At 37.6% G+C, this 25,974-nt stretch overlaps 2 protein-coding genes across 5 annotated transcripts in view; one reads left to right on the top strand and one right to left on the bottom strand.

Annotated features, from left to right (window-relative positions):
- Nucleotides 1–13,526, top strand: part of BRAF (B-Raf proto-oncogene, serine/threonine kinase) — a 76,549-nt gene extending 63,023 nt beyond the window's left edge. For all 3 annotated transcript variants that reach the window (XM_025169183.2, XM_025169184.2, XM_088141141.1), the window contains one exon: nt 3,157–13,526. In XM_025169183.2, coding sequence (XP_025024951.1) covers nt 3,157–3,179 — 23 coding nt within the window. In that variant the 3' untranslated portion in view covers nt 3,180–13,526. The remainder of the gene's footprint in view (nt 1–3,156) is intronic.
- A 3,978-nt stretch (nt 13,527–17,504) lies between these two features.
- Nucleotides 17,505–25,906, bottom strand: NDUFB2 (NADH:ubiquinone oxidoreductase subunit B2). 2 transcript variants are annotated; one of them, XM_088141144.1, is made up of 4 exons: nt 25,766–25,906; nt 23,728–23,872; nt 18,028–18,133; nt 17,505–17,586 (listed from the first exon to the last, which is right to left on the bottom strand). In XM_088141144.1, the coding sequence occupies exons 1-3, from the start codon at nt 25,861–25,863 to the stop codon at nt 18,059–18,061; spliced, it is 318 nt and encodes a 105-aa protein (XP_087997270.1). In that variant the 5' UTR covers nt 25,864–25,906; the 3' UTR covers nt 17,505–17,586; nt 18,028–18,058. The 2 variants fall into 2 exon arrangements, with proteins under 2 accessions (XP_087997270.1, XP_087997269.1); XM_088141143.1 differs by having other exon boundaries at nt 17,505–18,133.
- Nucleotides 25,907–25,974: the final 68 nt, after the last annotated feature.

Raw genomic sequence — 25,974 nt, 5'->3', positions numbered from 1 at the left:
TCTGTATTTCTTCCTTATGACATTTTACAGTATAGATATTAAATGTCCATTGTCCTTCATTGCCTTATATCACCTAAGAAATGTCTTGTGAAGTGTTGCAGTTTTAGATTCCAGGTCAGTTTCCTATACCTGTTTAGTGACCAGCATATGCAAAAGCTTTAGTAGTATTGGGTTATGTTGTTCTTAACTTTGGGCACGATGAAAGTTTATTGTTAGATAATCAGAGGGGTTTCCAAGAAACTGCTTTTTGGATAGTTCAGGAAATGTCAGAATACAGTGGTCTGGTTATCTGTTAACAACCTTTAAATTAAACTTTCCAAAACACTATTCTTGAATCTGAAACCAGAATGACTTTTAATATGACTTAAGATGGCCCTCCTTGTGCTTTGCAGAGGAGGAACTGGACACACTGCATGCCATGCTTGTATGACTAGACCAGTGTTGTCCAAACTTGGCCACTTTAAGATGAGTGGACTTCAACTCGCAGAATTCCCCAGCCAGCATGGCTGGCTGGGGAATTCTGCGAGTTGAAGTCCACTCATCTTAAAGTGGCCAAGTTTGGACAACACTGGACTAGACAAAATATGACGCTTTTTTCCTGCAATCGTGTCTTTACAATTTCCTATCACCATTCTGAACAGTTAGTAGAATAGAATACTATTCTATAGTACTGCTAATAGAATAGAGGAGCAACAGGGACAAAATCGTTAATATGAATTAAATTTTAACCATAAGCCTGTGTACATGGATTCAAGATGGTTGAACAAAATAAATTGGAAATGGGTAGGAGAACATACATGTTTTAAATTGGCCTCAAAGCATGTTATTTGCTCCTTATTAATGCAATAAACTCAGAATCTATTTATATGCAAGTTTTTATCAAGATTAATGGCAGTAGGGAACTGTGTTAATAAGCTAAAAAAGTAGAGTGTATATGTAAAGCATTCTTGCCTTCTTTTTTTGTATGATTAATTGAATAGTAACATTGTAAACTATTTACATTTATGCTAAAAGATACAGTGGGACAAAAAAGTATTTAGTCAGCCACCAATTGTGCAAGTTCTCCCACTTAAAAAGATGAGAGAGGCCTGTAATTTTCATCATAGGTATACCTCAACTATGAGAGACAAAATGGGAAAAAAAATCCAGAAAATCACATTGTCTGATTTTTAAAGAATTTATTTGCAAATCATGGTGGAAAATAAGTATTTGGTCAATATCAAAAGTTCATCTCCATACTTTGTTATATATCCTTTGTTGGCAATGTCAGAGGTCAAACGTTTTCTGTAAGTCTTCACGAGGTTTTCACACAGTGTTGCTGGTATTTTGGCCCATTCCTCCATGCAGATCTCCTCTAGAGCAGTGATGTTTTGGGGCTGTCGCTGGGCAACACGGACTTTCAACTCCCTCCAAAGGTTTTCCATGGAGTTGAGATCTGGAGACTGGCTAGGCCACTCCAGGACCTTGAAATGCTTCTTACGAAGCCACTCCTTCGTTGCCCGGGCAGTGTGTTTGGGATCATTGTCATGTTGAAAGACCCAGCCACGTTTCATCTTCAGTGCCCTTGCTGATGGAAGGAGGTGTTCACTCAAAATCTCACGATACATGGCCCCATTCATTCTTTCCTTTACACGGATCAGTCGTCCTGGTCCCTTTGCAGGAAAACAGCCCCAAAGCATGATGTTTCCACCCCCATGCTTCACAGTAGGTATGGTGTTCTTTGGTTGCAACTCAGCATTCTCTCTCCTCCAAACACAACAAGTTGAGTTTAGACCAAAACATTCTACTTTGGTTTCATCTGACCATATAACATTCTCCCAGTCCTCTTCTGGATCATCCAAATGCTCTCTAGCAAACTTCAGACGGGCCCAGACATGTACTGGCTTAAGCAGGGGGACACGTCTGGCACTGCAGGATTTGAGTCCCTGGCAGCATAGTGTGTTACTGATGGTAGCCTTTGTTACTTTGGTCCCAGCTCTCTGCACATCATTCACTAGGTCCCCCCGTGTGGTTCTGGGATTTTTGCTCACCATTCTTGTGATCATTTTGACCCCACAGGGTGAGATCTTGCATGGAGCCCCAGATCGAGGGAGATTATCAGTGGTCTTGTATGTCTTCCATTTTCTAATTATTGCTCCCACAGTTGATTTCTTCACACCAAGCTGCTTGCCTATTGCAGATTCAGTCTTCCCAGCCTGGTGCAGGTCTACAATTTTGTTTCTGGTGTCCTTCAACAGCTCTTTGGTCTTGGCCATAGTGGAGTTTGGAGTGTGACTGTTTGAGGTTGTGGACAGGTGTCTTTTATACTGATAACAAGGTCAAACAGGTGCCATTACTACAGGTAACGAGTGGAGGACAGAGGAGCCTCTTAAAGAAGTAGTTACAGGTCTGTGAGAGCCAGAAATCTTGCTTGTTTGTAGGTGACCAAATACTTATTTTCCACCATGATTTGCAAATAAATTCTTTAAAAATCAGACAATGTGATTTTCTGGATTTTTTCCCCCATTTTGTCTCTCATAGTTGAGGTATACCTATGATGAAAATTACAGGCCTCTCTCATCTTTTTAAGTGGGAGAACTTGCACAATTGGTGGCTGACTAAATACTTTTTTGCCCCACTGTAGCTGCGGTTCTGGAGTCAAGTCATTAAAAGGTGCACTTTCTAAGTTTGTATAAATATAGATGAAGGGACATTCCATTCACTTTCTGCCTCCTATATGACTGACTGAAATGTTGGGAGTTTAAAGAGGTCCTACTATTCACCCTTCTTTTAATATTTGACAATGAGTCCTTTAGGCTTCAGCTAGCTTTCTATTAGATCTCCTGGCTTTCTAAGCTAAATACAGATGAACGATATTAGAAATGTGTATGATAGCATTTTCTGCTTGCAAACTGATTATTAGAACCTCTTTTGCAAGTCCTAATAACCCACAAAATGGGCCAGGTTTATTTTACTGATTTTTAAAAAGATTTTGTTTGAATATGCTTTTATTCCGTATGCCCAAAAGATCCTTTTGTACATTTAACTATTAACAATTGCATTTCCCCCTAACAAGATGTCCGGTATACAGCATCAAATTTATACTGGATAAAGTTTCTGTCTTGCTGATGAATTAAACCTAACTTTTAAAACTTGGTTCTTATCCTCCCTCTACAGGCGAATTTGCAGCGTTCAAGTAGCCACAGCATCATTGGCAGCAAATCCACTCTTACTTTTAAAGTCTTGTGTTCCTACAGTTTCTTTTTAGAATATTCAGACTCTCTTCTGCTCCTCTAAACACTGCGGTTTAGAAAAACCATAGTTCTGTACACTTAGATCTGATCAGAAGGGAGCTTCCAGTCCAACATTTGGTGGAAGGGAAAAGCTCTTGTTTGGGACAAGTGCTTTCCGCTGCCTCTGTGTTCACCTCCAACAAAAGTCATGTGCATTTGAAGATCTCTAGTGGCTGCCTGTACTGTTGGCATCATTCCCAGGAGAGAGGGAGGGCCTGCGCTTTGACTTTCTAGTGCTGTGGCATGATGAGGTTGGAACTCCTTTTGCATCATAGGCTTGGGATGATCTGCTGGCCGGCTTTCTCCCTCTAACAACGATCCATCAGAGGCTGAACATCTGATGAGACAGAGCTAATCAAAACAATCATCCTCTGGTTTGATTTTATTTTGCGTGTGTTTTCCTTCCTGGTGTGCTTACTGATCAACGAGATAAGTGCAATGTTTCCTTTTCAATTGAACTTTAGTGTCTGCTCTTTTGATTTCACAAAACAAAAATTCAGTCAGAAGAGTAAATAAGAGTCATTTGAAAAGGAAAGGAGATTCTGCACTTTCCAGAATTGCTTTTACCTCCTATTCAGAGCCATCTTTTTCCCCATCTTTTCCTTTTTTGTACACTTTTGGAAAGGGTTAGGAGCCCTTTTTTGTCGGTCCAGCAACAAATGTTTTTACAAAACTGTAGCAAAGCTCAACATGCGTGGCTTCTTTTCATTTTGTATTGCTAATTTGAATCTGTGTTTTGTGTGTTGAACTTTTTGGGGATGCCCAGAAAGTCTAATACAGACTATGAATAACAAGTGTACCTGTTTTAAAAGGTACAAGATAATGTCAGGTACCTAACGTTTCATAAGCAGACATTCTCAGGTTGAATTGAATACATTTTAAAAATGAAACCCAGCCACAATCTTCCCAAAAATTAGACATTCCAAAAAATGTGCTTTGGTACTTTTTTTTTTTTTAAAAAATAGAACTTTTAATCACGTTAACTCAGCAAACTGTGAATGAACGTTGTGTGCATGAGAGAGAGAAAATGCAGCAAATTGGCTTTAGTGGCAATTTGCTGTTTCTTTTGTTGTTGTTTTCTATAGAAATGGTACTTGCTGGATCAACACCACTTCTCACCTTGCCTATCCTCGCCTTTTCCCATGCAACTACTTTTCTTGCCCTTATTTCGTATCCTTGGTGATTGCATTTTGCTTTTCTCTTTATGCCTTGCCCTTAAATCTAATTTGCAAAATGGTTCCCAGTTCTTATTATTATCCAATAAAGATAAAATGAAATAAAAATCAGATGTTAGGTTACCTGTAGTAGAATTATGAAGCTATATGAATTACGAAGTTAGCAGAATTCTTTGCTGGGTGATTTTCTTTTTTGGAAAAGGGCAATTGTTTGCCCCTGGAAGGGAATCCATAAGAACAGAAGCCTTATTAGTGTATCCTGCCCTGTATTGATAGGTATGAGGCATCCCTGTGCTAGTAGTTTCTAGTGGATGAAATTGGATTATCTGGTGAAAAAGTCAAAATTCAGAGTTCACATTCTGATTCCACAGTTCTGTTACTAGAAAAGCCAAGGGAAAGATGATTTTTCTAGCAAAGGTTTTTTGTAAAACGTGACTTTAAAAAAAATCATATTATTACCTCCATGCTAAAGAAACTATTTTTTTTTTCATTGAACCAAGGTACTTACAGAAATGGGAGCAAGAGGCATAATCAAAATACTGTGTATTCAGACACTAACAGGATAATGAGTGAAATTGCTTGGCACTATTTGTGGGGAATGCATTTCTGGATAAGCATCACTGAAGTGAAGAGACGTAGGAAGTTATAGATGTGTTCTTGGATGACTCCTTTTCACTTCAGTGACTGGGCTGCTTTGGAGAAATTTCCAAAGAATTTATTCAGAACAATGAGATTAAAACAACTTGTGTCATCACACAAAGAGTGTGTGAGGTATGTTACAAATGTAAAGCACAACTTTAATGGTGGTCTGCAGTGATTTTTAACTTTTCAGAATACAGATTCTTTCAAATCTTACCAGTTTCACTTCCCTCCCCACCAGCCCCCAGCATCAGTAATCTGTCCTAGAGGTGAGTATCATATGCAGTATGTTGAAGCATGTACATTGCATTTTGAAGAGAAGAAAAATACAAGAAATCTTTGCTGTCCACTTAAAATCATGCAGAGAAAACAGTAGTAACTCTTTGAAGCCAGTTCTTCTCAGATCACAGTAGTATTTTTTATTTATTATTAGATTTATATCCCACCTTTACTTTGTACAATTCAAGGTGATGTATAGCATGCTGGAAAACAAGAATGCAATTAATTCCATAACTCCCAATATAGACCAGTGTGGATCCTCTGCCAAGAAATGTTCTGTCCACCCATATCCTGTCTGTTGGTGGCGAGTGAAGCCAACATTCTTTCAGGATTCTTTCCTCCTCCTTAGATACTCTGCCTTTCCCAAGGAAAGCTGCCCAATAGTTTATGACTTATGATTTGTGGGGGTTAATTATTAATTATTGGCATGAATAATATCTGTGTTGCTTACATGCCATTAAAAAAAGTCTGAAAAAATGTAAGTAATAATTCCAGTTGCTTCATCACATTTTGAGTCAGTGGATAAAAGCAGTTGATGAAAATTCTAACTATACTGACCATATAATTGCTCCAAAAGAATAAATTTAGGATGACCATTTACCAGTGCCCTTTCACCCTTGAATTCCAAATAATTTGGTTTTAGACATTGTACATATGCATTTTAAAAAAAGCACCACAAACCAATCAAATTTCTCTAGTTAGACTGGCTGTGCCTGCAGCCTTACCCAGTTTTCAATATTTCTGCAGCATTTATGTATTCTGTTTCATATTTTCCCCCCCTTGGGTGCTAAGATTTATAGCTGTTGTTTCACTTCCACCAAACAGCATATCCATGTCATTCCCATAAACTACTCTAAAATATTGGATGTTGACATCTCTACTGTACAGAATCCCAGTATATTCCTTCCATCTTTCTTTGATCTTCTCTAAATCAGTTACTATCTGTCCACTGATGTCCTTTAAGCATACCAATTTGAGGTTAGAACTTCCTCCTGATTTCAGAGATCCTTTGGAAAACTTTCCTTATTTTTTTTGTTTGTTTCCCTCTTCATCGTCTTTACAGATGTTGTAGTAATATTCCTTGTCTTTTTAAACAGCTCTCTGAAATTCTTTGTTAAGTTTCTTGAAATTTCTGTTCCACCATTTGTTTTGACACTGTTTGTTTTTTTCTCTTTCTTGTTTTTTGGCAGTTTCTTTTCATATTCAGTAACTTCTTTTATTACATTCCACAGTTCCTCCAGATTTATATCAATAAGGTTCAGGACTTCAAAGCAATTCCTGATGTTCTCCTTGAAAATGATAGGTACATGCTCAAAATCGTTTTTCCAAAAACTGGTTGGGTTTATTCTTCCATTTTAGCTTGACTTGGAGCAGTTTGTGATTTGTTCCACAGTCAGCCCCATGTCTTTGCTGAGCTAATTCACCTTATACCAGTAATATAGTCAGTTTGATTTCTTTGTGCTGATTTCTGTCTTATGATGCCCATATATATAGGAGAGGTTTTTGTTATTTGAAGAATGTCTTAGCAACAAAGAAATAATTGGACTGACAGAAACTGCTAAGTTGTTCTCCTGTTTCGTTTCAGTTTTCTAGGCCATACAGACTATAGTTTTCCTCACTATTGCCAACTTTGGCATTCCAGCTTCCAACCACAAGCAGCACATCTTGCTTGCGTGTTTTCTTGATTTCAGATTGAACTTGACCATAAAACTCATTAAATTCCTCTTCTGCATCATTGTTTAATAACCATATTATTAAAAGGTGAAGACTAATTGATATTGTTCAGTCATTGACTGCATTATACTCAAGTACTGTCTTTGCTTTATCCTTCTTATGAAAACAGCACCATTCCTTCTTTGTTTTTCATGCCCTGAGTGGTAAACAGTATGATCTTCTGACTGAAAGAATCCAATTCCTGTCCATTTTAATTCACTGATGCCTAGGATTTAAATGTGTAGTTAGTTCTCTTGTTGAGCTTTCCCATGTTCATGCTTCGTACATTCCCTGTTCCCACTGTAATTCTATCTTTACAGCTTTGGATTTTCTTTTCCTGCATGACAATATTTGCAATTAGACAATGTGAAATTATGTCTTCATTGTTTTCACTAAAGCGATCATCTATTTCTTGCATCTTCCTATATTGCTCCCTGGTACAAATACCTGCTTCTTTCAGCTGGGCATCTGAGATGACCTTCACACCTTAGGTGATCCTGCTAGAAGTATACCCTGCTATAAGTATAAAGTCTTGGGGGAATGTATGAATAGACTTTTAAATCACATATTCAAAACATACTTTTTTCTAAGTAGATCACCAATCATTATTTTCATTCATTGTGATCTCTCTGAAGGGCCCAATCCCTTTTTTGTATTCTCTCACCCCTCCATTCATGCTACCTAAAAGTATTCCACCCACCCCCCCGTTCCAACACTCATCCTTGGTTCTCAGTATTCACTGGTACATAACCTGCAGTAATCATCAATTTATGGATTCCTATCTTTATATACAACCACAACAACCCAGATGATGCCAGTTCATACATGATTGCCCTTTAATTCATAATTAGACATACATCTTCATCAGCTCCACAAGATCACACAGACCATTTGGATCTACATCATTCCCCTTTTTCTTAAGAGACATACAATATACCTATTTTTCTTTCTTTTCATTTGTCAATTCACGTTCTTTGCAGTTTACTCCTCAATTCCAAGTTGCAGTCTTTAATATGCCATGGTTAGATGGCCAATAGATACTGACCTTCATCCCTCTCATGACATTAGACCATGTATGATGCTTTTTAATGAGAAAGGGTGTAGACTGAATTACCAGTATTAATTGTACCCATGTCATATGCACCATTTTCTGCTAATGATAACAGTAATACTGATCGGTTTGGCCATGTTTTGGTGAATATGTCACAAGTGCAACCAAATTCTAGGTTTACTCCAGTGCAAAGTAAGATCTCTAATCTAGATACTGTCTTGCAAGCCACATACAAAGGAATATATAAACACAGATATGCTTTGATTTTATCCATCTAAGCATAATGCAACCCATTGATTTTTTTTTCAATTTTTTCCTCTACTGAATGTACTTAACCTAGTTGAACACAAAATTGGAATGGGAATGGGGAAGATGGGAGCAATTCAGATCCTGCATTAAAAACAATGCAGTTTGAGCAATTAGGGCAGCTCTGGTAAATTAAACACTTACAGAAATCATTGCCCATCTTGAAAGATCTACTTCAGGCATGGAATTTTGATTTTCTAGCACAATATGATTTTGTTTTCTGAGCCCTGTGAATATACAGTAAAATCATTTCCAATGAAATATTATTTAATCAAGAGATTCGCTATAATTCCCCTTTAATTCTAAAACATTTGAAAGATGATTTTAATCCTATGCTTGAATTTGCCATTAGAGATGCCATTCCAAACACTCTTAACCTGGGAATAAGTCCAATTGGAACTTATTTCTGAGTAGAAATGGGTAGGATTTCATTGCAATGTTATTACATTAAAACAGAAATCATCTTTGTCTTTTGAATGAGGACAGCCAAAATAAAAACTTTGAAATAAATGTGGCTTTTATTTGAAGACAAACAGGAACTATTTATGACAGGAATGTGTCTTTATGCAAATCTTCTTGTGGCTGAATAGAATGGAGGGCTACCTATTCCAGAAATTATTTTTTCTTAATATGCTGTGCTGAAATTGTGTTCATTGACTCATCATCCCAGTGGCAGTGCTTCTACCATCAAAGGCTTATCCAGTTGAGATATTCCACAACAAAAGATACAGTGATAATGTTCACTTGACCGTTCTGTGTGCACAATAAAAAGCATAGCAGTGGCACCATCTTTCTGTTAGCTATGAGAATACGTACATTAATAGGTTGTCTATTAATGTTTCTGCACTGCTATCCTTACTGGATTTTAACAGTTTTCCAGTGTTAAGATATTAATACTGGCAAAATCAAAAAACTAGACAGCTACTACCTATCCCAATATTCAGCTGGTTGTCTTTGTGAAAGAAAGTTCTCTCCAGTCTTATGCTGCAATTTTCACTGTGAGACTTCATTATGTTTTGGTTTTTTGTTTTGTTTTTTTGTATTAGATGTTTCAGTTTTGTTTGCTTTGCTATGGAGGAGTGGAACAGTTTAGGTATGGAAGTATATCTTCTATTGTATTCTTTTGAACCATGAGCTCAGTACACGTAATGCAAATAGTTCATGGTTCTGTGGCTAAATAACGTTCGATCCATTGGAAGAGAAAAATATCACTCAAAGAGAATGCTGCATAGTTGATCCTGAGGGAATATATTCTGGATTTGGATAATCCATTTCAGCTATAGTAGGCTGGATACACAATCATGTGAGATTTAATTATTCTGTGACTTCCATTTCTTTAGTAAGCATATCACCCACATTGGATAGGAATTTGTACTGTTAAATATAAAGTCATGTTTAATCGCTGATTGCATATGGAGGAGAAAGGCACCAGAGTTTTTCAGTGAAGTCACTGTACACTAAACCAGTAGGCTTCTTATACTTTAGAATGTCATTATCTCACCAAATTTTCAGCAGGAAACCTCATCAAAACATTGTATATTTCAGTCATACATACAACTGAAAGTTATGTATTAACTTACGAATTACTGTCAAATGGTTAGTAGCCTTTCCAAAGGAACAGGATGGTGGAGCAGATTATGAATTATTTTATTGAAAGTTGATTCAACTTTCCAACTGTGGGCATAACTAAAACTGTTTGGTGCATTATTCTTCTTGGTTTCTTCATTAAGTTTCACTAAGTTTCATTTGCAGAATTAGAGAGATGATAAGCAAAATATTTATTTTGCCTTTATTTTTGTATTGTATCAGCCTTGTCTGTGCTTGCACAAATGTTAGTAAATACATTTTGCTTTATAATGGATTTCTCACATTTAATTTGGGAAATGTCCTTAGCAATTTGCCAAATGGTTGTGCCTTTTAAAAAGCAAAAAAAAAAAAAAAAGTGAACACAATATTGAAATGCTTTTATGACTGGACAGCAAATTTACTTTGACTCCCAATACACTACAGTTTCAAACTTGGGTAGAAATACAGGAAATTGTGCAAAAAGCAGGATCTCCTGGCTAAATCTTAATAAAATGAATAGCTGCTGGGCCTTCATGACCACCATTTATCATAATAATAAATAGATCTTTTTTGGAGTGTTCCAAATATACTGTGTTCATATAGTCTTTATTCCCCAAACCAGCAGTATATCCCAAATTAATTGAAATAATAAACTGCTTAAATAGAAATACATTTTATTTGTAAAATAATACTGTAGACAAAATTGAAGAACCATTTTATAAAAGAAAGAACATTAAAGATACCTTTGAGGAAGGCTAAAATACTTTATGCAGTCTTTTTCCCTGCTACCCCAAAAATATAATTCTTACCATGTTGGTTGAAATAAAGGAAGTCTGCAGACCACCAGAGTCTGTACATGCATATGTGTGTAAACATACAACCCAGAGTTGTCAAGTCTCTTTTAGTCAGAAAAGCAAAGATTTGCTTCAATTGTTCCTCAGGCAACTTGTTGAACTTGGAAATCTGTAAGCCCCAACCTACATTCAGTTACTATTTTGAGAAGTAGTAAACTTGAAAAGTTGTGGATAAATAGCCAAGAAACAATACAGGAGCTAACGTGGTGAATTGGTATCCTGTTCCAACTTTGTATCCAGGAAGACAGGGATTACATAGTTTATTAGTTGGTCCTTCCTACTTTCTGATAGAAGGTTATTGCCCTTCATTAGGATTTAAGTGATATTAAATCCACTGGAATGTTAAGATTTACAAATATTTAATATCAACAGGCCAAAATATTTTAGAATAGCAAAATAAGCCACCTGTAGCATAATCTTAAGCATTTTTTAAAATGTAGAAGTGAGACCCCTGTTTTTGAAGACCTACTTCCAGATAAATTAGCATAAAATTGCAGCAATTACATATTTTAATCCCTATTTTGGCAGATGGAATAAGTTTGAAAGCATTCTGAACCTGCCTGGACATTTATTTTGTAAATGCCAGAGTAATTATGTTTGTTATATTCCAGTTCAAATATATCAAGGAGTGAAGCATAATCTGTTAGAATTATTTCTGCTTCCTTTCTGGACTAGAAAAATATTAAATGGGTGAATATATACTGTTTTGAATTGTTAGGTTTTGACAGATTCTGTATTCTATTTGTTTATGCTCAGCCTAGTTATAGCTGTCCACTTTTTTCTGTAGTGTGTTGGGATTCTGCTAGAATGTTAGTATCTACATACATTAGAGATGAAGAGTTCATAGGGAAACGTTCATTCAGGCATGCACTGAAATGGAAGAAAAATGAACCAATAGGGGAAGAATGGGAACTGTGGGAACTATTGTTTGCATTTGAGTATGAGGCTGAGTTTAAGTAACTTTTGATTTAAAAGATAAAAATAAAAACTTAAGTGCAATAAGTGTACTTTGAAATTTAAAGCTGTGAATGGTTAAAAGAAATTCACCTCATTCCTTCCAGATTGTTTTTTCCTTGTGTTTTCTGTGATTAAAGTGGCAGTGATCAATATATTTAGGGTCATTCTCTCCCTTCCCACTTTAGGGAGAGTTCATACATTCATGACAACCAAACTCTTTGGCTCACCCATCAACCTCGCTACCTTTTTTATAAAATTAGTTTCTATGACAGCACCTATAGTCCCAAATAACTGCTATACCATATAACTGGTGTTGCCTGTTGGTTGTCAAGAATGTGCTGAGCACCCCTTTTCTAGAGAATAAAATTGAGCTTACTATATTCCTAACTCGTGATGCTCAGTACAGAGCCTATGAGGTTATATTGTGACAGAATTATGTACTAGTTGAAACTGAGCACTAGATGCCCAACTACTGGACTGCAATAGCCCTTCTAGCCTAAACAGAGGAAGTTTGCTTTTGTAACCAGCACCTCTTTGGGCTATTAGGGACCAGTGATGGGTAAAAAGGTAGCTTGTAAGCAGCTGAAAACAGTCAATTCCCTGGTTTTCTATTGTGTCTGGAATACAAAAAGGCTTGTCTTTATCTTCTATTACACCATTTTCCTAAAAGAATTTATAATCTCTTAAATGTTTGATTACATGGGTTGAACTTTTCCCTTCTCAACCGTGCTACTTCTCTTCAGTTAGGTAGGGAAAATGCACTAGCTGAATATTCTCTTCACTGCATCACTGGAGAATTTCATTCCAATGATTTGTTACCACATGCACTAAGTGTTACTGTCTGTGTATTAATCATCACTTCAGGGATTTGCAGTCACAGAAAATAATAGAGTTGTTCATGATTAGAACTATGCTGTATAGATAGGAAATGTCTATACAGGAGTGTGGAGATCTTATAGACACTAAGTTCTTGCCACAGGCTTTCACCTACAACCATTAAAGTGATGAGCAGAGAATCTTTGTGTAGAATTTGTCCAGACTAAACACTGTAAAGTTAGATCCTATGGAAGTGACTGCAAAGATCAACCAAAAAAAAAAAAAAGCTAAACAATGTTATTTATCATGTTTCTGAAAAGGAGAAATGGGTCTAATTAGTGCAATGAAAATATCTATCTCAACACTGCATTCTTGCAAGATTTTTTTTCACAAATGTTTCAGCCTCCAAAAGTCTGTAATTTTAAGTCTGTCCTCTTTAAGATATTCAGTTTTTTTTAAAAAAAAATAACAGTTGGGAAAAAAAGTTTAAAAGGACTGTACTTATTTTTAATTCACAGGGAAGTATGTTTTCAGCTCTCTGTTTTATTGATCACTGCAGCATTTTCTTATCACCCAGTCTTTCCTTTTCTCCAGTTGTTCACTGTAGAAGCTTATACAGATTTCAGTTGTTTTATTCTCTGATAAATCCTCTAGCGTAAATTCCTTTCATTTGTATTTTGAGCATTTTTCTCTCATGTAAATTTGTACAGTGGGAAATATTGTCCAGTTTGGTTTAGAGAGCATGGAGACATAAAATTTAAAAAATTGACAGCTGAAAATTAAGATTGAAGAACTATTTGTGTAAAGTTATTTAAAGAACTCTGTATTATATAAAAGGTTAAAAGTTATATGTATTTGATGTGAATACCGCTATAATAAAGATTGACTGCATGGAGAACACTTTGCATGAAATCATTAAAAAGTGTTGGATTTGCAGCTACATTATAGGAACTTCAGAGCATGGGATCAGAGTTGGAGATGTCTTATTCAGCAGCCGGACGATGCAATCCAGAGCTAATATTTCTAATAGACAACTGTCAAACTTTTTCTTGAGCTCCAACAATGAATGTTCCCTGCTATCCCTTCTAGGTGACTGACTACATTGCCAAATTGCTCTTAGCTTTCTTTTACTGCCATTTGTAACTGAAGCCTCTCAGCCCTAATTCTGGTTTGTAGGAGAGCATGAAAAATGTTTTAGTTTTTTAAAACATCTGGTGGTCACCCAGGAAATGGCAATCACATTGCCCCCATTTTTCCCAGGGTTAAATATATCCTGCTTGTGTTTTGAACTGTCCTCCTCCAAACCCATTCCACTTAGTTTATAGTCTTTGTCAAGAGTACTACAGGAGAACTACTCTTTTTTTAAAAAGGAAGAAAACTGTTTGCTGGGATTTCCATTATAAATGAAGTACAAGTTCTTTCTTATTGCCATGAGTCTTTTCCAAAGCCAGAATATTTTATTTTCTTATGTACAGGTCCTTGGGAATAGCTTAGTCATGTTTGATTAACTTGGGCAAATGAGCAAACAGCTTGAAGGAGTATGGCAGTGCAGTTTGGCATAAGACTCAATAGCAAGTTTTTGCTTTAGGTCAAAAAGGTTTTACTCAACTAGCCTGAGAACAGCAAGAAAAAATATGGTTTTTTTAACTAATGGTGCCTTAAGAAACAAAAAATGAAAATCCACAAACAAGGGTTGGCAGTTCTGACCTGGAATGCCTGTGGCAGTTTTTATTCCTGTGTTATAACAACCTGGCACAGTATTCTAGCAAGCAGACCTTAAAGAAAAAGCCAAATAACTCGATCAATGAGCGGCCATGCTTCAGCAGATGAGAAGATAAAAAACTGGGATCAAATAATGAGGTGCTATAATGGATACTGACAATAGAAATCACACTCTGGTTTCTCCATAAGGAAGGTAAACAAAAGAGGAAGTAGGAATATGAGTGGGGGAAGTTACCATGTAATGGCAGAGTTCCTGCTTGTAAAGGAAATTAAAGCTGAGTGTAGTAAAAGTTTTTAAAAAGCAAGTTGTAATAAATACAGAGCAATTATAAATTAAGATTTCATGACAGGAGAAGCTAATGGGAAAAGGAACTCAAGATGGGGAGAATTCCTAAAAGCACAATTGTAAAACAAAATATGAGGGGGAAAAATGACTGACAGCAGAAGATGCCAATATCGCTACACAGACAGCTTAGAGAGATTTTAAAAATAAGGGCATACATACAGTAGGTAGAAAGAGTACGCAGACATAGTCAAGAATCAAAGGTGGTGTCATAAAGACTAAAGCTTAGTATGAGCTGATATTGGTAAATGACACTAAGAATAAAACAAAAACAACTTACCCAGCTATATTCAAAATAAAAAGAGTATAGATCATAATGAAATTGATGCAGTGATTATCAGAAAGCAAAGTACAAGCCTTTCAGAATAATCTTATTTCATTTTTTAATCAGGTAACTTATTTAGTAGACTGTAGGAATGCTGTACAAACAATATTTGATTTCAGCAAAGTGAAATACAAGTGTAGGTCCTCATTACAGACTGGAATACTTCAAAGAATTCCACAAAAAATTTCAAGAGGTGCTAAATGCAAAATCTAAAAATGACATAGTACTACTGATGGTGACTGGAACACACAATTTGGAGAAATGAAGGAATTACAGGAATTCCTGGAATTATAGGAAGATTTGAACTGGGCAAATACATAAATGAAGAAGATGGAGATAATTTTGCAAAGAAAATTATTTATTGCTAATATCTTCACATCATCAGATATATAACTTTGGAATACAGTTGACTATATAATAGAAAACTGAAGATGAAGCAGCATACTCCAGTCAGTCAGGAAACTTCCAGAAGCAGATTATGGAACAGACAATGAATTATTAGTGTCATATATATGGGCAAAACTTGCAAAGTTAAGAGAGTAGATATGTACATAAGATTTTACTTAAGAGAACATACAGTTAAAATATACAGTCAATGTAACCAATTCATTATATTCAATCTATCTGGAAGAGAACCTGAAGAGGTAAGGAAAGAGGTAGAAGACACTGAAAACCAAGTGGAAAAAAATATTCCCAAAGTTTCAACCAGGAAAAGATCCAATTGGCTTTCAGAGCTAGCTATAACAGTAGCTGGAAAAAGATGGCAGATACAAGCTTTGAGTAAAACAATGATATATGGCACTACAACACAGACTTCCAGTGGCAAATAAAGAACCAGGAAATATCTCCATCAAGTACTGCAATAGAGAAAAATAACAAGAATACAAATATGAATTTTTTGAAAGATCAAAGAAATCACAGGAAATCGTATCGCTATGGTAGGAAGAATCAAGAGTAATCATAGACTGGATCAAATTCTATGCAAGGAAGACTGAAAGATTATATTGGAATAATTTACAGACCGGATTATAGAATAACAAATTTGAAGAGAGAGAATATGTCGAGGAACTGATTCCACTAGAAGATACAAGAGCAAATATATCCACTATCAAATAGGAGAGCACCAGGCACAGATCAAAAAGCCATAAGAGCTGTGCTAATTCTTCACATAAGCAACTATTTGCTTAAGATTTTACAAAGTAGAACCATGCATGGAGAGTGTGATGCCAAAGAATTGGCAGGTTTCAAAAAAGTGAGAGGGTCACAAAGTCAGACAGCCAACTTAAGATGGATAATGAAGAAAATAAGAGAACATAAGGAAGAGATTATAGCAAAGCCTTTATTTATTTATTTTTATTTATTTATTAAATAAATAAATAAATTTAATAAATAAAAAAAAATAAATAATGAAGAAAATAAGAGAACATAAGAGATTACAGCAAAGCCTTTGTTTAGATTATGTCATGAGTGCATCTAATTATTCTTCTGAGGAACTTTTATAATATAGAAGCTACCAGTCCTTAGGAAATATACCGCTATAAATAAAATATAAACTACAAAACTGAATTTGGAGAAACAGACTAATTCAGAAGAAGAAAGGGAGTGAGTCCAGAATACGTATTATAACTAACTTGTATAGCGAATATAAGAACTGCAAGGTTGAAGATGATAGGTGGAATCAGACTGGAAATCAAGGCAATAAGAATTTGAGATATGCAAACAACCCACCTTGTTAGCTAAAAATAAGTAACATTTGAAGAGTTTATTATGAAAGTAAAAAGAGAAAGCAAAATAAATCTAGTTAATGTTAAATATTAGTATCAATTAGCATGTTGAGTGAACTCAGTTTTTGGTAAATAAGGTAGTTTTGTTTTCTTGGGCGCAAGAATAGATAAAGATGGGTAGTATAAGATATGGAAGAAAGCAATGATAAATTCATTGAAGTTCATAAATAATATTTCTATGACAAGACCAGAATAGTTAAAACTATGGTTTTTCCAGTCGTAATAAATATCTATGAAAGCTGTACATAGAGAGAGAGCACCTTCACATTATGCATTTGTAGACCACTCCTAATAGCACTGTAGACTGCAAGAACTAATTATTCATGGAAGACTAAAGTGATGAATAAGCAGAAGCACACAAAGTTTGGACACATGATACAAGCAGATGATAGACTACGAAGAATGACCAAGGTTAAGGGAAGTAAAAAACAAGATCATTGATAAAGTGGATGGAAGGATGGAAGAAATGACTGGCCTGTCCTTGAAAGAGTTAGAGCCAGGCCAAGGTGGTGAGTATTGTAGATACAACCATTAGGAGTTGATTGTATCTAACTAACTATATCAAAGAGACAGGGCTCTTAGGACTTCCTAGCAGGAACTGGATGTATAACCAGAGAATTAGCTTTGAATATATGCGTTTTAAATGCAGTACAGTGACCTCTTGGTAGAAACGTAGAGAATTTAAAGTAAAACAAGTTGTGATCTGGCTTAATAGTTTATTAGTTAAAATTCATATTCAGTCTATGTAAAGCAAAATATTTTCTGTACATCTCCTTCCAGAGGTCTGTAAGCAATAAAGACAAATAGTTTAGCTGATTTTGCTTTTTTAGGTACATACATTTGAATAACTAAAATGAACAAGACAGGCAGTCTACCATAATACAGTTCCATACTTGAGGCCTGATTCCTACATACTGAGAAGCAAACTAAATACTGCTTCGAGTATTTTTCAAGTTCACTTACTGCCATTCAATTTTTTTTTAAATAATATATAATATTGGTATTCTGCAGCTGAATATTCCTAGTGTCATTAGGAAAATAAATAGGCTGAAACAAAATACAAGCTGAAACAGAATGGGGAAAGCCAGCAGTAGGAAATATACCCCTACAGTTGGGAATAAGAAATAGCACTGCAGACATTTCTGGTGTAGCTTAATTTTAATATGAGATTCGTTACTTGTCAACAGTATAACTTAATTAATGTTTTCTTATTAAGCAGACCAACCTATTTTAACAGCTGCTTTGAAACGACCTATTTATTCTACATCATCTGGAGGAATTCCTAGCTCTTCATCTGTCCACGTGGAAGGATCTGGGTAAGGAAAGTGGCCCTGTTAGGGAAAAATAGAAAGTTGAACATTTTAGGTTACTTTCCAGAAAAAATTATTTTGCAGCCTTGAATCAAGCGATTCTACAAGCAGACAAAATCAGATACAAGTAGTCCTCGCTATCCGACCACAATAGGGACCAGAATTTAGGTCGCTAAGTGATTTGGTTGTTAAGCGAATTGTCATGTGACTGAAGCTGATTTTACAACCTTTTATGATGGTTGTTAAATGAATCACATGGTCATTAAGCAAATCCAGCTTCCCCAATGAACTTTTTTGCCAGAATTCACTTAATGACCATGTGATTCACTTAACAACCATGTGATTTGCTTAACTGTCATAAAAAATCATGATCACGTGACCATGGGGGTGGTGCAACAGTTGTGTGAGTACAGGTCATAAATCACTTTTTCCAAGGCTGCTGTAACTCCAAACCATCGTTAAAGGAACAGTCGTTAAGCAAGGGACTATCTGTAATCCCAGCTATAGAGCACAGCTATAATCCAAAAGTACTTCAGGGATACCTAAAGGCTTATATACACTTTGTTCCCCTTCCAATTAGAGCCTCCCAACTGAAGTTGAATTTCTTTAGGTACTCCTGTCAAAAGCAGATCACTCAGTATGACAATTGGTGTTTTGAGGGAAAAGAAATTTAAATCCGAATATGTGAATTTTTCATTCCAATTTTAGAATATCTAAATAATGTATTGAAAACATTATGTTCAGCATTGTTAGGAGAAGCATAACAATGAATTCTCCAATTTGTATTTAATTAACAGTTCTCTTATTCAGATAATGTGATGTTCAAGTCTCTGAACTCTACCCACTGGATCTTCACATCAGTAAACATTAGCAAACATAATCCAAGCCATATTTAAAGTGCACCACCGAAGAAGCTAGATGCCATCACTGTAGCAGATAGGGTAAACAAAACAAAATACTAGCAGGAAAGGGAATAATGGTAAAGAGCATAGGCTGTGCAAGAGTTGGAAACAAGCTATGTTATACAAATTCCCAGAGAAAGAAGCAAGTTAGAAATAAACATGTATGATCAAGGACAAGACTGTTCTTTTCCTAAATCAAACACTGTTCCTAATAAGATATGCAGGAAATGGTAATGTTATGTGTGTAAACCAACATGATAAATTGCTTGTTTGCCTATAAACTTTTGTCTTCTCTAAGAGAACACCCTGTAACTACAAATCAATAAAACTTCAAAGCACTCTTCAGCTATTTTGGTTATACTATATTGGGATTTTTTTCCTACATACCCCTCTGTTTCTGTTTATACTTTTTTATTTATACAGGTGGTCCTCATTTAATGACCACTCATTCAGCAGCCATTCAAACCTATGATGGCGCTGAACAAGTGGTAATTATGACTGGACTTCGTACTTATGGCCACTGCAGTGTCCCACAGTCACATAAGCATGATTTGTGATCTTCCCTGCCAGCTTCACCTGCCAGCTTCCCGCAAGTCTATGGGGAAGCTGGCAGGAAGTCAGAAGTTGTGGTCACATGAGGTCCTCACTTAATGATCCACATCGTCCTTGTTAAACAATGGCAATCAGGACTGCTGGATCTGCCATCACTAAGTGGCAGAGTCATGTGGTTTTTCAGCTTATAACTGCATTGCTTAACAACAGTTTCCAGTCCCAATTAGCATACACAAGGACAACATTAATAATAATAAAGTAATACATTACAGGTATTGTAAGGAATGCAGCTTTGAGATTAGTGTACAGTCCTGACCAAAAGTTTTGAGAATGAAACAAAGATGAATTCTCACAGTCTGCTGCTCCAGTATTGGAAGATCTTCGTGCAGATGTTACGATGGTATACTGAAGTATACAGTGGGGTAAAAAAGTATTTAGTCAGCCACCAATTGTGCAAGTTCTCCCACTTAAAAAGATGAGAGAGGCCTGTAATTTTCATCATAGGTATACTTCAACTATGAGAGACAAAATGAGAAAAAAAATCCAGAAAATCACATTGTCTGATTTTTAAAGAATTTATTTGCAAATCATGGTGGAAAATAAGTATTTGGTCACCTACAAACAAGCAAGATGTCTGGCTCTCACAGACCTGTAACTACTTCTTTAAGAGGCTCCTCTGTCCTCCACTCGTTACCTGTAGTAATGGCACCTGTTGACCTTGTTATCAGTATAAAAGACACCTGTCCACAACCTCAAACAGTCACACTCCAAACTTCACTATGGCCAAGACCAAAGAGCTGTTGAAGGACACCAGAAACAGAATTGTAGACCTGCACCAGGCTGGGAAGACTGAATCTGCAGTAGGCAAGCAGCTTGGTGTGAAGAAATCAACTGTGGGAGCAATAATTAGAAAATGGAAGACATACAAGACCACTGATAATCTCCCTTGATCTGGGGCTCCACGCAAGATCTCACCCTGTGGGGTCAAAATGATCACAAGAATGGTGAGCAAAAATCCCAGAACCACATGGGGGGGACCTAGTGAATGACCTGTAGAGAGCTGGGACCAAAGTAACAAAGGCTACCATCAGTAACACTACGCTGCCAGGGACTCAAATCCTGCAGTGCCAGACGTGTCCCCCTGCTTAAGCCAGTACATGTCTGGGCCCGTCTTCTGATCCAGAAGAGGATTGGGAGAATGTCATATGGTCAGATGAAACCAAAGTAGAACGTTTTGGTCTAAACTCAACTCATTGTGTTTGGAGGAGAGAGAATGCTGAGTTGCATCCAAAGAACACCATACCTACTGTGAAGCATGGGGGAGGAAACATCATGCTTTGGGGCTGTTTTTCTGCAAAGGGACCAGGACGACTGATCTGTGTAAAGGGAAGAATGAATGGGGCCATGTATCGTGAGATTTTGAGAGAACACCTCCTTCCATCAGCAAGGGCATTGAAGATGAAACGTGGCTGGGTCTTTCAGCATGACAATGATCCCAAACACACCGCCCGGGCAACGAAGGAGTGGCTTCGTAAGAAGCATTTCAAGGTCCTGGAGTGGCCTAGCCAGTCTCCAGATCTCAACCCCATGGAAAACCTTTGGAGGGAGTTGAAAGTCCGTGCTGCCCAGCGACAGCCCCAAAACATCACTGCTCTAGAGGAGATCTGCATGGAGGAATGGGCCAAAATACCAGCAACAGTGTGTGAAAACCTCGTGAAGACTTACAGAAAATGTTTGACCTCTGTCATTGCCAACAAAGGATATATAACAAAGTATTGAGATGAACTTTTGATATTGACCAAATACTTATTTTCCACCATGATTTGCAAATAAATTTTTTAAAAATCAGACAATGTGATTTTCTGGATTTTTTTTCCTCATTTTGTCTCTCATAGTTGAGGTATACCTATGATGAAAATTACAGGCCTCTCTCATCTTTTTAAGTGGGAGAACTTGCACAATTGGTGGCTGACTAAATACTTTTTTGCCCCACTCTAAGTACAAGCATTGCATAAGTGTCAAAGGCTTTTATTGACAATTACATTAAGTTTATGCAAAGAGTCAATATTTGCAGTGTTGACCCTTCTTTTTCAAGACCTCTGCAATTCGCCTTGGCATGCTGTCAATCAACTTCTGGGCCACATCCTGACTGATGGCAGCCCATTCTTGCATAATCAATGCTTGGAGTTTGTCAGAATTCATGGGTTTTTGTTTGTTCACCCACTTCTTGAGGATTGACCACAAGTTCTCAATGGGATTAAGGTCTGGGGAATTTCCTGGCCATGGACCCAAACTCTTGATATTTTGGTCCCCAAGCCACTTAGTTATCACTTTTGCCTTATGGCAAGGTGCTTCATCATGCTGGAAAAGGCATTGTTTGTCACCAAACTGTTCTTGGATGGTTGGGAGGTGCTCTTGGAGGATGTTTTTGTACCATTCTTTATTCATGGCTGTGTTCCTAGGCAAAATTGTGAGTGAGCCCACTCCCTTGGCTGAGAAGCAACCCCACACATGGTCTCAGGTTGCTTTATTGTTGGCATGACACAGGACCGATGGTAGTGCTCACCTTTTCTTCTACGGACAAGGTTGGTTCCGGATGCCCCAAACAATCGGAAAGGGGATTCATCAGAGAATATGACTTTACCCCAGTCCCCAGCAGTCCAATCCCTGTACCTTTTGCAGAATGTCAGTCTGTCCTTGATGTTTTTCCTGGAGAGAAGTGGCTTCTTTGCTGCCCTTCTTGACAACAGGCCATCCTCCAAAAGTCTTTGCCTCACTGTGTGTGCAGATGCACCCACACCTGCCTGCTACCATTCCTGAGCAAGCTCTGCACTGGTGGTGCCCTGATCCCGCAGGTGAATCACCTTTAGGAGGCGGTCCTGGTACTTGCTGGACTTTCTTGAGCACCCTGAAGCCTTCTTCACAACAATTGAACCTCTCTCCTTGAAGTTCTTGATGATCCGATAAATGGTTGATGTAGGTGCAATCTTAGTAGCAGCAATATCCTTGGCTGTGGATCCCTTTTTGTGCAAAGCAATGATGACTGCACGTTTCCTTGCAGGTAACCATGGTGAACAGAGGAAGAACAATGATTTCAAGCACCACCCTCCTTTTAAAGCTTCCAGTCTGTTATTCTAACTCAATCAGCATGACAGAGTGGTCTCCAGCCTTGTCCTGGTCAACACTGACACCTGTGTTAACGAGGGAATCACTGACATGATGTCAGCTGCTCTTGTTGTGGCAGGGCTGAAATGCATGGAAATGTTTTTTGGGGATTAAGTTCATTTTCATGGCAAAGAGGGACTTTGCAATTAATTGCAATTGATCTGATTACTCTTCATAACATCCTGGAGTATATGCACATTGCCATCTTCCAACACAGAAGCAGCAGACTTTGTGAGAATCAATCTTTGTGTCATTCTCAAAACTTTTGGCTAGGACTGTAGTTTCTAGTTGTGGCATAATGGCATATGGCTAACTACACTGAGTTTAAGACCAATTTAGTCTTCACTACTAAGAATTTTATTTAGCAAGATGAGGGCAAATATTTCCAGATCACTATCTGCTATTTTTTTTTTTAAAGTAAGAGTGAGAATTGTGATCCAGAACATTTAGAAGACCTCAGGTTCAAGTCTTCAGCATATCAGTTAAAACAATCTTTCTCTGTTTCAGAGTCCTAGAATTTTTGGCAGATGAATAACAATTCTTTAACATCAACAATCCTTGTTGAACCTGATGAGACTTGAAGAATACAACACCCAGACGGTCTAAGTTAGAGTAAACATTACTAGAGAATTGTCTTTAGTGCCCTAAAAGTCCTCCTAAGGAGGACTGTTAATGAGGAATATATCACAATAGGGTGGGGGTGGGCAGGAAGGGATAATTATTCTTTGCCTGATGCTCTCAGATTAGTTTAAGGTAGACAAGGTATTGCACTAAGTGAACTCCTGGTCTGAACAGCAGGATTCTACAAAGCTCTTACATCTTGAGAGATGGAACATACTCCTGTGGTTCATATGTGTTAAAATAAACATGTGACAACAGTGAAACAGAATGGCCTTTCACCCAGGTAAGTATAGCATCAATTTATATTACAATATATTCTGCTTTGAGTTAAGAAAGCTATTGCTTTACAGTAATTTCCAATCTAATAGCTCTCACCAGCACTTCATCTGAGTCATGCCAGAAGCGCCACAAAATCCAGAACCACATGAGGCCAGTGACTACTTCGCTGACTATCACTGGGTACTGTGGCGGTGGTACAAATTGGCGGTAGTGAGTATCAACATGTGCACCTTCACTTGCCCTGCAAGATAAGTACAAGAAAACAACAGTAAGGGGTCCTTTAATCTCAGTTGCATACATTTTGCAAAACAACACAGAAACTGCTAATTAAGATATTAGATGCAGAATTTCACCAACTGGGAATTCTCATGGTACTGCCTAATGGGAAGATGAGACAGCAGAGCAGCATAAAGTAGCTTTCTATGACAGATTTGCCTGGAATTATCTATTTCAATACAACATATTCTGTAATGTCATTCGTAAACATACAGACAAAACACACCGCAGCATTTCTATACTGCTTTAGAGCATTCAGTACATCACACATTATCTGATTAATCTTGCTACCACCTAAAGATAGATTTGTATTTTTATTAAGGTGGAAATGGATGAAGAAGGGAAAGCAAGAAAAAGGAGGGAAGTTAGAGAAGGAAAAAATTTTTTTTACAAGTATTTACTTTTGAAAACAGCACCAACACAAACTTTAGGAAAGTAGGAATATCCACTCCCATTTCACTAGCACAGTAAATGTTTCAGCACCTACTAAGCCTCACTACTTTGTGCAAACCAAGAGCTTTCTTTCACTTTTGGCTACAGTGGCTACCCTGGGTGCACATAACTAGGCTTGATTGTTCTTACCTGTATGATAGGCAGAATATCTTTCCCTCCATAGCTTTGGCAGAGAAACAGTCACCACACATCTGTTGTCCATCTTTTAATGTGTGTATATGCACCTTCAAGTCCATTTTTGACTCCTGGTGACTGCCTAGACTAATCCCTGCAGGTTTTTGACAAGGCTTTTCGGAAGCGGTTTGCCATTGCCTGCTTCCTAGGGCTGAAAGAAAGTGACTGGCCCAAGGTCACCCAGCTGGCTTTGTGCCTAAGGCAGAATTAAGACTCAGTCTCCCAGTTTTTAATCTAATGCCTTAACCATACACGAAACTGGCTCTCATCTTTTAATACGGAAAGCTTTTTCATAGGGGAGCAAAGCAAGCCTATTTTTCTTCCAGACTCCCTTCTTTTTAAGTTTGCAGGTTTGCAAGCCTACAATACACTTTTGGAATCCATGCCATGGCTTTTTCCTTCCCTGTGTCAGAAGTGTTAAAAATTAATCCCTTGAAATGCTTACAAGAAACTAAAAAATAAATAAACCCATAAAGCAGTGCACCAATCTCTAGCATCGTTGTGTCCCTTTTTCAACAAAAACTCTGGGCCTTGTATGTATTTGATCATTTATTTATATTTATTAGCTGCCCAACTCCAAGAGACTCTGGATAGAATCTCGTTATCATTCTTAGGAAATTCAAAAAAAAAAAACAGTAGCAAGATTTATTGGAAGTGGGAAACAAGATATTTAAGATGCAGAAGGGCGTGGAATGGGGACGATAGCAAGTTCACTGGCATACTGGACTGATTTGGGGAAAACCTCAAATTTCTCAAAATTGTAGGGGAGAGCCATGTTAGTTTATGGTGGCAAAAAGTCAGGAGTCTGGTAGCACCTTTTCCAGCGAGTGCATTTTATTAAAAAGCTTATGCCTTTTAATATGCCTTAATTAATTAATTAATTATGCCTTGATTATTATTAATCTGCCCTTATGCTTCACGAAAGCTTATGCCTTTTAATATGCTTTTATTAATTAATTAATATGCCTTAATTATTATTAATCTACCTTTATGCTTCACGAAAGCTTATGCCTTCTAATAAAATGCGCTCGCCGGAAAAGGTGCTACCAGACTCCTGATCTTTCCCAGCAGCGGAAAGGTGACCGCAGGCGCCCTGCACCTAACAGGAAGAAGAAGGGTCCTGCGAGCCAAGCAACCACGTCCGACCCGAGCAACTCGCCGGCGCCCGGGCCCAGCCTCTTTCCTTCGCCCGCCTGCCTCAGCCTCCGGCTCGCCAAGCTGCCCCACTCACCGCCGCACTCCAGGGCTCGGGCCCAGCTTGCCTCCGGCGCGCACAAGGCGGGCCACCAAGCTCAGCCCTCCCGTCACTCGGCACAGAGGCCCGGCCATCCCAGAGGCCGCCGAAGCCTCCCGCGACCGCCAAGGTTACTTGCGGCAGCTGGGCGGGCGGAAGCGCCCGGTAACCCGCGCTCTGATTGGCTGGCAAGTTTGCCTGTCTTT

Source organism: Python bivittatus, unplaced genomic scaffold (assembly GCF_059951505.1).
Source record: "Python bivittatus isolate LINGU-HERP-01145 unplaced genomic scaffold, Pbiv_v1 ctg000330_np1212, whole genome shotgun sequence".
Lineage (NCBI taxonomy): Eukaryota > Metazoa > Chordata > Lepidosauria > Squamata > Pythonidae > Python > Python bivittatus.
This window is presented reverse-complemented; position numbering and strand designations above follow the sequence as displayed.

What these genes read in the sequence shown, in the direction of transcription:
- NDUFB2 (XM_088141143.1), bottom strand. Translation starts at nt 25,863, where the DNA reads ATGGCCGGGCCTCTGTGCCGAGTGACGGGAGGGCTGAGCTTGGTGGCC. An exon ending in CCGAGCCCTGGAGTGCGGCG is followed by an intron (nt 23,873 to 25,765) that starts GTGAGTGGGGCA and finishes CTTATCTTGCAG; the next exon opens with GGCAAGTGAAGGTGCACATG. An exon ending in ATGACTCAGATGAAGTGCTG is followed by an intron (nt 18,134 to 23,727) that starts GTGAGAGCTATT and finishes TTTCCCTAACAG; the next exon opens with GGCCACTTTCCTTACCCAGA.